Raw genomic sequence first — 13,112 nt, forward strand, 5'->3', positions numbered from 1 at the left:
AGGTGTGTGTCTAGCATATCCTGATTGGGGCAAACTGTAATTAGAAAACAAATGTAAATTACCGCTTAAAAAAACTTCCCTTGCAGGGAAGTATGAACCTAAATACACACTGTCCTATTTCAAAGTGGTATAAATAGATTAGCAGACCAAGTTATGTTTGGACTGACAGAAGAGATAAATGTATCCTAATCTAATAAATGGATGAAACAAACAAGTCTAATTTTCTGCAGATCAAAAGCAGAACCCGGGAACGCCATACACAGAGAGCGAGATGAGGCTTTCAGCTGAATGGATATGGAATTTAGAGACTCTAAATTCAGCAACAGATACAACAGAAGGAGTCTTTGATCTGAAAATCGGGTGTTCCATGTAATAGATGTTTGGAATCAGGCTAAAGGAAGTCTTTAACTGCCTAAAATAATCAAAACGGAGGATGGCAATTAACATGTAATCCCTTTCTGCTGCAAAAGCCATTCCAGAAAAGTGCAGTGACCAACAGAGCAATACAGGAAGGACCCAGGTGAACTTTTGTTCTGTTGGGGGAATGGAGTAGATAATTATTGCAAAATAATTGTTTGTGGTCCTAAGAACATCTACTGCTACCCATAATAAGGCCTGACGGGAGGAAACCAATCCTGTGTCATTGCTATTATCAACACTAAATGATAACAAGAGTTTATGAAGATCTGACTGTTCTGCCCTAGAACCACAGGCAACACAGAGACTCCTCACAAATCAGGAGGCAGCAGACCACTGCCCCCAGCCTGCAAGGGGCGCTGACGCACAAGAACCTCCCACTTACCCACACTGTGCTGTGTATAATGTGCATTTTTCTGCCCAAATTTTCGAGGGGAAAATAAGGATGCGCCTTGTACATGGGCTTTACTAATTCTCTATCTATATAAAGGTTTTTAATTCTTTTATTTATGCCTATGCATTAAAAAGTGTAACTCTAGGAAGCGATATCTGCATGCAAAATAATACCCTGGAATATGATCATTGGTTTTGTTTTCAAATACATATAAATAAAACATTGAATTAAAAAATTAAAATGAAAGATTTTTTTCCCTGAAAGTTTGGGCCAGAAACGTGGGTGCGCACTACACACGGCAAAATACGGTAACCACCAGTTCTGCACATTCGTCAACCAGCCCTCTGACTTTTCATGATCATGAGGAGAAAAGGGTCGAAGCTTCTGCAGTTTGGACGACTCTGTTCTCAAAGCCAATCAAGGGCAATGTTTTAGAAAGGCAGCGTTCTGGATTTTGCACACTTTCCTACCCCTGTTCCTGCAAGGCAGCTCTTCCATGCCCTGGCTCTGCAATCCCAAATTCCAGCACAGCCATTTAGTAGCTGTCTGACTTTGGGCAAGTTTCTGAACCTCTCTAGAACTCAATTTCCTCACCTGCGAGGTGATGATAATCATAGTCTTTCTTCAGAAGATCAAGCAAGATAATTGACAGAAGGCTTGATGTCTATTGGTTACTGTTTCTTTTATTATTTATTATTGCAAAAAACAAAAGTCAAAAGGGCATATCACTCTTGATGCAATTATCAGATTTTCCTGAGCTGGCCCCAAGACATGGAATGCAGGGCTTAAAAAACATCCTGGCCACAATTAAAGTTACAGGGTGAGGAACTGTACACTTTAGAACAATGGGCAAGGACCTAATGAAAAATTCCGGGTAACTTCTGGAGACCAAAGGAGCTAATTCCTTAAAATTGGAAAATTCTACCTGTTGACATGCATTCATTTAAGAGTGTAAAAAAGCTTCCTGAGTGGGAAAAAAAAATCCTATCATGATTTCAGCAACGCAATTCAAAAGGAGAAATTTGACACTCATCAATGTCTTGGTGACATATATGCACAAAACAAGCCTTGCACAGAATCCACTTTCCCTTTTTTACATTATGTGCTTCGGTAACTGCACTGCAGTGATGGATCCCACTGTGCCTTGCTGGTGACAGCGAGGTTCCTATCAATGAAAAGTCTCTTTTCATTTCCTCTGCTCTTTATCAGCAGCGAGGAAGAACTGGCCTACAGTAAGAATTTGGGATTGTCACTCCAGAGACTGCAGGTTGAGATAACTTATTACAGCCCTCAAGCTTGCTTCAGTCAAGTTTGAGGGCGGAGAGGAAAAGATCTGGGCATGGATGTAAGGCAGATCTCGCCCCAGTCTCTGCTCTGCGGCTGCTCTTGGTTAAGCACACAGGTGCACATGTCGGGCCGGCGGCTTCGGGTTCTGGCCTTGAGCACGTGGTGCTGCTGAGCCTCTCACTCCTTGTCAGTGAAATGGGGTGAATAATCACTAGCTTACAGTGTTGCTGAGAGAATTAAAGTACATACTATGTGCAAAGTAACTGCAACATAGTAGATCCTCAATACATGGCTGCTATAAATAGTATACATGGTAATTGTAGCAAGCACATGAGAAGTAAATAATCTCTCACAGTATCGCACTGCCCATTTTGTCCTTGGTGCTGAGAAACTACCCAGCAGGCACCCTAGTGGCACTTGAAAGACCTTTTTACTGACCACAGTATCTGAAACTTTATTCTTGCACAGGATCAGGAGATGGGCTGATCTGGACGGGCTTTTGGCTACACAGTGGAGTAACTCTGTTCCTTAAGCTTTACGGCTGAGTGTAAAAGGCACTAAGGACCTACAAGGACTTCAGTGACCATGTAATCCCAGAATGTCCTCTTGTTGTCTTCTGGACAAGGCTCAGAGGCTTTAAATCACTTCTGCATGCTGTGTGAGGCTGCATCATTTGCAGGGGTCCTGATCGGACTAAGGCAGCCTTCTGGGTGGGAATGAGAAGGATGAGCCCAGCTCTAGAGAACAGTGAAGGAAACACATCTAGCTGCATAAATATGCTCACTGAGCTGGACTCCCCTCGTGTATTTGAGGGTTTGGTATACAAGCACACACGCCAGACTCCAGGGACCCCTGCACACAATGCTCCCTGTGTGGGCACAAGGTTTCAAAGATTCTTGGAGGAAATATGTTACCCTTTTTGATATTTTAGACATTAAGTCTTTTATACATATTTCAAATCTATGAAGTTTGAATAAAGTTTTGATCCTCATTTTTTTGAAAATATAAAATGGTAAAGATCCTAGACAGAAGTAACTTTTGTTCCCGCAAAGTGTCAACTATCCTTAAAATCTGTTACTGTCCTCCTAATGGAAATAAGTAAACTTTCCCAAAGATCTTTCATCTCTCTTAAAATACCCAATGTTTAGTTTGTTTGTTTTCATGACTGCCAAAAGCCTCCCGCCGTGTGTAGCACTTTAAATCAGTCTCCGTCTCCAATTCTGTCTAATTCACTAGCTTATCAGACAGAGATAAACTTCAAGATGTCATGTGAAGAATCAAGAAAATCTCTTTTAAAAAGTCCATACATCAATTAGCAGAATTCCAATAAGGACATCTTCTTGGCAGGGGTGGGCCTTCCCTCATTTCAAGAAACATATAAATTATCCTGTTTCTTCTATGACCTTGTTAATTCCAACTGAAAACATTCAGTGATAACCGGAGGCCAAGGCCTGCCCTAGTCCCTTCCCCATGCATTCTTGTTCTCTCTCTCTTTTGTTCTCAGACTAGTTTTGGATCTAGACTTATTCTTTGGCTCTTCACGCACTGTAGGAGCAAATATATATATTTTGTGGGGAACTCGTAGCTGAGTAAAGGAGTGAAAAGCATGACCATATTTTATTTATTTTTATAAATTCGTTTCTCACGTAGCCAGCTGCATGGAAGAGGCACTTTTCAACTATTAGTTGAACGAGTGAAAAACAGAAGTCATAGGTCTCAGTTCCAAAAGTGCTCCTTCCCTCTCTGCTAAGGAGAAAGGGAGTCAAAGCTGTTCTTCCAAGACCACACCGCAGTTCTCATCAGTCTGGCCTACCAGGGGGAACAACCACAGCCCTTCTAGAGGGCAGCAAGTGAACTAACAATATCCCAGAGATACTAAGTGTGAGTATGTAAATACACAAAATACTTCAAAAACTTTTCATTTCTTCCATAAACAGCCAGCCATGTGGGGAGTTGAAGCAACTACTTCAATACAGAAAACACCACTCCCTGAGAACTGAAATATGTGTTCCTGAACACAAAACACACTGCACAGAACTGGCTAGCAGGGCTCAGTGCCCCAGGGAAATGTCCCTGCCAGGTCCCTCTGGGAGGGGAACTCCAGGTCTCAAGCTGCAGGATCTGTGTATCTCCACTGTGTACCTCTTGCTGAATTTTGGTCAGGGTAGACGGGGCAAAATGAGGCATTCCCTTTCTTCACCACTTATGCATTCACTGGGAAACATCTAGCTCCTTCTCCTCCAATTATCATAAACTTCACGTGTTTGCTGCTTTTAGGAAAAGCCAGTGATTAGTAATTCAACTGAAATTGATGTTTTTAATGGAAACTTTTACCCACTACCGATAAATATGACAGGTGTGTATCTCTTTTCTTCCCGCTCAATTTCTGGTAGGTGTGATGTACCATTCCCTGAGCAATTACAAAAATATCACTTGCATGAGAACATAGTTTGTATTTGATAACATGGTAATTATATCAATGTCTAGAAAGCTAATGGGACTTCATCACCTAGTGCAAGAGAATAAGAACAATCTAGGGCTTCCATTCATGCTGTGCCTGGGGGGACCATGCCACGGAACGTGGCCTCTGTGGTGATACAAGGTTAAGTGCGATTACTATTGGGTGGGACTTTCTTTGAACCGACTGGTTCCCATTTCAGAAAATACAACTGCCTTGCAGTTTAGGGTCTGTGTTAGCACACAGCCTACAGAAACCCCAAATCTCAAATCTTACTGCCTTTCTGGAACTTTTCATTTCTTCCAGGCATTAAAATATATGCTGCTGGAGTCCCACACAACTAGACACATACACTTTTTCACAGTATGCATTCCATGCTCCAGTATACTTGACCCAGTTCACTTACACAGAGACAGCATAATAAAGATTGCTCCCAGTTGGTCAGACCCAAATGGCCACCACTGTGGTCAACCAATGATGTGTTCATCCTGCTTCCATCTCAGTCATTTTAGAAGTAGCATTTTAAAACAGATTTTGCACCCAAGAAAAACAGTAGCCACATGGGAAGGAGAAGAGGTAGTTCATTTGGAAAGGACAATGCTGGGAATTTGGTTCTGGGAACAAGCTGAGTCACTTTTGGGTACACTTTAGACGAATCATGCCCACATCACAACATGCCTTCACCACACGGTAAAAAGACTCAGAGGCCAAAAGCCCACGGCAGAGGTGCAACTACTGTGGGCCTTGGAAGATGCAAAGTGTTGCAGTAACTTCTCGCAGTTGGATCATATCAACAATACCAAACTGACAGGAAGCCACGTCTGTTTTCACACATCTACTCAAAAAAATCACAGCAAAGTCTGACTTTGGAAAGAGTTCCAGACAAATGCACGCACGCACACACAGATTCACAAACACCGAGATGTGACAGTGATTACAGCCACTGAGAAAAACAACTCGAGAAGACGAACAAGTAGGCATCTCAATGGAATGTTTTCAACAGTACTTCTTTAGACAGAGAAAACACTTGAAAAGCTACACTGGAACCATTAACCCAAAAAGTTAAATTAAAAAAAAAGCTATATAAGAATTTGGTCATGCTTCATGCAACACGGAAGAGCAGCAAACAAGGTGAGGTCACATGGTGAAAGCTACGATACTTCATATTAAGAAATATGCCCAAATACACTAGGAAAAACAGAAAGCCATAAGGTGGTCTCAAGAAACAGTACTCATCCGGTAAATCAAATGTGATAATCTGGCAATTTAGTAGCAGTGTCCTAAGTCTGGACTGAGTACTGCGCAAGAAATAAAATGAGCAAAACATTATCATCAAAATAGGCATGAGGAAAGAGTTAAAGGCAAGGGCTTGGTCTCTGTGTTGTGGATAAAAGGACACAAACTGGAAGGAGACACAGGGGAGGAGGTCACGGGGAATGTGGACGTGTTATGTAGACAAATGGCACCACAGAGTCTGGTGGACACCAAGACACAGCAGGACAGGACAGAAACAGACACCGAGGGCTGGAGAGAAGCATCCTCCTTTTTTTCAATTCGAACAGCATTTGTTCCCGCCATTGGTGCCATGACGGAACTGTGTCTTTTGTAGTTGTTTTGGTTTGTTTTGGTTTCCTGCAAAGAAGTTAGTGCGTCATCCAAAAGGATCAACAAATCAAACAAGAAAAGCAATAGGCTACTTTAAGTTTTCATGTACACTAGTTGGAGAGGGATTTGTGTATAAATATACATTTATAAATATATACATATACAATAGACAAGGGAATGAGATTATATATACATAGACACAAATATATATGTGTGTGTGTGTGTATATATGTGTATATATACACACACACACACACACATATATATAATCCCTATCTTCCTGAATTCTCGGCAAATAGTTAGTCCTGTGGTGAGAAGTGAAGACAGAGGGTGGAGGTTGGGAGGAAAGGTAACGAAGAGTGCATACCGCTTTCGGCTTCTGCAAAACGACAAGAAAAGAATTTAAATCAAACAACGTGATAATAAATTGACTGACACCAAAAAGAAAAGAAGGAATAAAACCTTTGTTTCAAATTATTTGAAGGATGCATGTGAAAACAAGGTTTTCCAGCAAAGCATGGGCATAGTTTCATGGGTGAAACAACAGAGGAGGTCGCTCAACACAGGCTGGAGGCAAGGGGGTGGGAAGAAGCCGGGTTCTCTGAGTTTTGACACGAGGGCACTTAGAGAAGGTGAGAGGAAAGGAAATGGGACATTCTGAATGCAGGAAGAAACCTAAGATTATTATCTCAGGGAGGGTCAAACACTCGATTCTTTGAAACACAGATACTGTGTTTATTAAGTCCTGTGTTTTCTCAGAGCTACGATCCACATTCCCTCAAATACACCTTTTTCCACAGGAACCAATGAGCTTCCACATTGAGACCAAGCCACATGTGAGGGTTAAAGCTGGCAAAGGCACACAGAAAGCCAAAACAAAGCCAAACAAATCTCTTCTCCCTCTTCTTAAAAAAAAAGAAAAATCTAAAGAACTCTATCTGTACCTATGGCTTTGTGGAAAACACCGCTGATATGTGAATTACTTGGAGAGTCCATCAAAGAAAAGACTCTCTCTGTTCAGGAAAACCTCTGATTTCTTTTCCTCAGAGTGCTGTCAAGGTATTCACATTGAACCATCAACAAACTTCTTCTGTCCCTCCTTGTGGCCAAAAAGTGGCAGGTGAGAGATGACTGGTCAAGGTTCAGAGTACAGTCTCCCGCTATCAAATGTTTCCAGAATGGTTCAGAAACACTATTTGGCATCACCCGCATCATGACACTTTTTTTTGAGAGATGCACAAAAAATAAAGAGAGAACACTGAATTACACAAAGATTTACTGACTTGGCAACACAGAAGATATCATTTGCAAAACCCCCTACACAGGTGCAGGTGAGTATTGGTGACATGGGCAAGCAGTCGTCCCAGAAACACCCATGTTACCTGTTGAACAGCAAATAGCCAGGACTCTCAGTGCTTTGGGGTTTTTTTTTTTTTTGCAAATAATATTCTTCACTTTGCCAACACAGAAAAAAAATGTGTATCTACATACATATTTGTTAACTGCTGCATCCATGTTCTCCATGTGTCTACCAAATCTACCATTTTTTCTTCCTCTTGGTTGATTTGGGTTTTCATAAGAGTGGAAAGTTTGATCAGATTGACTTTGGGAACAATCTGATCCAGGGGTTAAGGTAACAGAGAACATTGGATTAACCTGCTGATAATCCAGTGTTGCTGTCCTTTCTGTTACAGAGACACAGACTGCACATTTGGAAGTCTGGCTTTATTGAGTCATTCATCCAGATCATGAAAACTCCTTAAACGATGATAGCAGGAACCCCTAGTCTCGCCCTGCACTCTGCTCAGTCGCTGAGGTGCTCGTGGGGGGCACCTGCACGTACAGGAAGACTAATTGACTAGAGTCAGGAACAACTCGTGGTCGTCGTTCCAGAGGACAAAAACCCGAACATTTCTCAACGACTTATCTTTCTTCCAAAACTATGGATAAGAATGGGGGTAGGGGTGGCAAAGATCATCTCTATTTTATCTGTAATACATACAGTATTTCCTCAACAAAATTCCTCTTTAATGCGATACTTCCTTCTTCCAATGTGAACTCATATATTGACTGGGGTGTTATCTGTTTCAACCAGACCCAGTCCCTCATCAGCCTGATTTGCACATAATTAAGTACAAAATAAATAAATAAAGAGGGCTCCTGCCTCTGAGCCTTGATCTCCTGGCTGATTTACATGAAGCTGTTATTCTGCCACCTGGATTTCAGCTGCACCGGGAGAAGCACATATGGTTCACAATAGGCTGCTTGTAATTTGGCTATCAAGAGAGCTCGTATCTCCCATCACGGCTCTGCCCTGCCTGCTGGGAAGGGGGCCAGAGTCCACCTGCTTTGTGCTCACAACAGTAAAAAGGGGTAAGAGGACAGTGTCTGTCCCTGCTTTTATGCTGAAAGGGTGGAAAGGGAAAGTTGGCGCGATCAGATGGAGAGCTGAGTGTCTCATCCTTTGGAGAAACACTCTCAATGCCCAGTAGGGCTGGAGATGCCAGGTGGGTCCAGGAGAGAAACGCCCGTGTCTGGCTGAATATGCCTCAAAATGGGTCCTAGGATCAGAGAGGTGTTGCATCAGGGTTCCAAGCACATAAACAATGCCTAATAAAGAAAAGGTGGACTGAACATTCCCAGAGTGCACTCTCACCATCGTCAACGTCAGCTGGCTGCTGAGACCCAGCAAACTTACCGGCTCTCTCGGTTGGCAGACTTGTACTCAATGGCTATCATTAGGAGCTTGAGCTTCACAAAACACAGCCTGCAAAGAGATGGAGAAAACTCCCAGTCAGTGCTTCTGAGGACCAGAGCCACTTAGCAAACACTATTATGACCTTTTCATCTCCTAATCCAGCCGTTATCCAAGGGACCCTCATTCTACAGTGGCTGTGCCAAACGGATGGGGCTGTGAGCAACACCTCCCAGCATCCCCATTAAGGCTGATTTCTCACAAGCGATAAGGCGCTGAATGTTCAAAGTGCAAATTGCACTCAGGTCTAGATGTCTAGACACAGACCCCAAGCAGGAATTGGTGCCTGGGGATTTATGCTGGGCCAAATTCATTAGTTTCTCCGTTGGGTAGTAAAATGTTAACTGCAGGGGGAGGGAGGTTTTTGGAGCAGCTGGACCTGTTATTTGGATTCCGCTTTGGTCTTTTGTACAAATGGCTCATATTGTTGTTCTGAGCAGACCCCCATGTGCTCAGAATGATGGTAATAACCCTTACTCTCCATGTAACTGCCCAGCACATGACTGCAGAGCTCTCGTTCCCGGCTCCAGCCAAGCTGCCTCACCTCATCTGCCCGCCACTCTTGCCCGCAGCCTCTTTGAGGCAGACTGGGTCCTGCCTCCACGCCTTCACCGATGCACATCCTGCCCCCGGAGCATCATCTCCTTTCTTCCCGACACCCTCTCCCAGGCCCATATCAGATCTAACCTTCTGTGTGGGTCTTCTGCAGCAACCGCTGCCCTCTTATTTTCTTTCCACTCTCAGAACTCCTCCAGCACCTCATCTGCAACCACATCTTCTAGCCTTTAGTCAGTCTAATACTGGCTGCAGTTTCATGTGTCTGAATTCTGTCTCCTCAACCAGTGTAACTTCCTTCAGAGTTTTAGGCTGGTTTGGAATTCCCCATAGCACTGTGCAGAGAACCACTGATACAGACAAGCTCAAGAAATCATTTCCACTACTGGGGTTCGATTCTAAAAAAATCATAACTGGTTCTGGAAAATACTTTCTGCATAAAGGTATTCAAGGTAGTCATATTTATACGGAGTTTTTTAAAAAGGAGACAACCTAAATGTTCAGTAATAAGGCAGCACAGTTGAAGTATGGTACTATATCGTATGTATTAGCATTCAAAAACGACATTTTGAAGACTATTTTAAGGTATAAGATCAACATAAAATATTATATAGATAAAATATCTAAATAATGATGCAATTAGGTAAAATATATATTTATATACTCATAAAAATAAAAGCTCATATATATTATATATATATAGATAGATAGATATAATAACTTATAATTGTGTTTCTATAATGGGCATTATCACTTATGGCCCAAAGTCTCTTGGATAACAAAGCAATGGTTTACTGATAGATGGAGAAGTGAGTTGATGATTATTTAGCCCCAGCATTGTAAGGGGGAGGATATTTTGGGTCAAAGGTCAAGGTCTTTCTTGGTGCTTTGATTTAATCCCCACCATATCCCTGAAAGGAAAATATTATCCTAGTTATTCAAGCTTCTGCTAATACCTCTATTTTACAGGTGATGAAACTAAGGCTCAGAAAGCTCATGTGACTTGCCAAGGTCCCCAGCTACTACTTTGTGGGTTATACAACATCTTCATCCCTATTTTGTGTTGGTAGAGATAGAATATAAGTGACTATACAAAGAATAAGTAATAAGAGCACGAGACTACGTAGAAAGTAAAACCCCTAAGAGAATAAAGAGTAACTGAAAAAGTGTGTTATCTGCAATGGTCCAGGAGGACCATTCTGAAGAAGTAACATAGAGCACCGAGCAAGGGAGGATGGTGAAGAGAAGCAGGCAATGAGAGGATGTGGGCAAAGAGCATCCTGGGGAGCAGAAACAGCAAGAGCAAGGGCCCTGAGGCTGGAAGGGATGTTGGGTATTTGAGGACCGGCAATAAAAACCGTGATAATGACTGGGTTGGTCGGCTGGGTGGGAGGCAGATCAGAAGACTCTGTTGGCCACAGCAAGGTGTCTGCTGCTTATTCTGAGCAGAATGGGAAACTTTTGGTTGGCTTTAAATAGCAAAGCACCATAATCAGATGTGCTGGGCTTGAGGATGTGTTACTTACAGGTAAAGTGCTGACGAAGGCCTCATGCTCTCTGTTGGGAATAAGACCAATTGCTCATTCATGCCTCTGAGGTCATGGTCCTCCATATTGCTTTCAACAAACAGTCAGATTCCAAAGGACCGTTTCCATGCAAGTGTATTGGGGCTCTTGGGTGATTTGCAGGTTTTCTGATTCCTGCCAGCAGACTCTAATGACCTGGGCTTTATGCTGATTACACAGTTTGCTGAAACACCAATCCAACTACAGCTGGAAAAACGCTCTTCTTAATTTACGTCCCATAGAGCACCGCTAACACACACCTTTTATGGGGCTGTTACTTCTGGAGCTTAAACTGTTTAAAATATCAGATGGCTTATGCAATATTTGTTGAACCAAATTACTAAGATTAAGTAACCACTTTTTAAAGTAACTAGCAGCTAAATGCCAAAAACTCAAGAAGTGTGATCTTAACTTAGCAAGGATCACGAAGAGGCCAAGTTGCTGCTTCTACGAGCAATGACCACTCTGATTCGGGACTCTCGTAGTTCATGGGATCCAGGATCTTAATTGCTTTAACAACCTGATCCTGCAGGTGAGAAGGGAAGAAATAGTCCACAGTAATAATAAATAATGTCCTCCTAGCTACTTCAAAACTGTTTACCAACTGGACAGAAAAAGAAAGAACTTTCTAATGCAGGAAAGTCGATAAAACCTACATGGCCCGTGCACATTCATAACCCCGCAGCGGGTGTACCAGCAGATCTCTGAGTCCTCTTTCACGCCTTTCAAATCTCTTTCTAAGATAATTCCATACTACTTTATAGATACCTCTTTCTAAGAAGCTGTTTGACCCAAAACATGCCTTTGCTCACTGGCCAAAGGGATAAAGAAGAGAGGGACAGGGTAATACAAACAAAGTGATTATATACCAACAGTGCCCCAACCACAGATTGTCAGACTCGGGCCCTTCAAGACTGGCTGACCCTGCTCTTCTCAGGCAGATGCCAAACTGAGTTCCAAAGACAGAAAAGTAACTTGCTCCAGGTCAAAGGGCCTTTCCATAGAAAAGCCAGAAGTGGAAATTAAGCAATTTGTTCAAGGTTAAACAAGGTTTCCATTTTTGCAGAAATGTCAAAAGTGGAAATCAAGTCTCAATGCAGTGCTGCACAGATGTTTCTCATAAAAGCGTGGTGGCCAGAAGCCCAATGTGCAGACAGGTTCTGTGTGGTCAATGTTTTGTCCCTTTTTTTTAAAAACTGACATCAGATAGGTGTCAGATAGGTGATTTCATATAAAAACTAGTTTTCCAGATTTCCTGGACAGATCAGATATGGCCATACTGAAGCTAACAGAGATTGGGGCTCCAAAGAACTTGCCCCTTTAGATGAGGCATGTGCTCTCCAATATGCCACAGTCCCCACCACTCCCTGTTGTCTTAGACCTCACTCTTCACTCTTTGTTATTAACTGTCTCCTACAGGTATCTATGTTTTTAATTTCTAAGAGCATCATCTGGATGTTTGCAAAATATCAATGTTGAGTAATTTACTATTTACACTGGAAGCAGAACTATGTCTCTCCTCATAATCGGGTTTTCATTAGATCCTATCACAGAAAGTTGGCCAATGTTAGGGTACTAGGCTTAAGGCTGAAGCAGAGGCGCAGCCCCTGTTGGGGATCCAGTGGGGAAAAACAGATCCAGGCGAGTAAACAGGGGCGGGGGTATGGCTTTGTGTGGTGACCCTTTATTTATTCATCTCTCTACCCTCTAGACTGAGCTTCTTCCATGCAATACACATGCTTTCTCTCCCCGGCATTTTGGAAAGTGCAAAGCATAAGCTTTCAATAAATACTGATTAAATAAATGTATGAAAGAATGGGGAGTGGAACCTCAGAAGAGATAAAGTGGTAAACTGGGAGTATCTAGGTTAGACAGAGAAGGCCTGGAAGTGCACGTAGAATCGTGAAACAAAACGCCTCTCGTCTTGTTCTGTAAAAGCACACAGTTTGGGCTCATAGGAAGGGTGTAGAAGGAAATAACAGAAGGGTGTAGAAGGGAATTTAATTTTTGCCTTCAATCCACTATGACACAATGTAAGCACAAATCTAAGACACAGACATTAATTTCTCCTTGGGA

General features: G+C 42.4%; 1 protein-coding gene across 8 annotated transcripts in view; it reads right to left on the reverse strand.

Annotated features, from left to right (window-relative positions):
• KCNMA1 (potassium calcium-activated channel subfamily M alpha 1) overlaps positions 1–13,112 on the reverse strand; it is a 728,885-nt gene that overhangs the window by 138,038 nt on the left and 577,735 nt on the right. For all 8 annotated transcript variants that reach the window (XM_037056365.1, XM_037056367.1, XM_037056369.1 and 5 more), the window contains exon 16: positions 8,860–8,928. In XM_037056365.1, the coding sequence (XP_036912260.1) occupies positions 8,860–8,928 (69 nt within the window). The remainder of the gene's footprint in view (positions 1–8,859; positions 8,929–13,112) is intronic.

This window comes from Sturnira hondurensis, unplaced genomic scaffold (assembly GCF_014824575.4).
Source record: "Sturnira hondurensis isolate 20B ecotype Veracruz unplaced genomic scaffold, ASM1482457v3 Scaffold0008916, whole genome shotgun sequence".
Lineage (NCBI taxonomy): Eukaryota > Metazoa > Chordata > Mammalia > Chiroptera > Phyllostomidae > Sturnira > Sturnira hondurensis.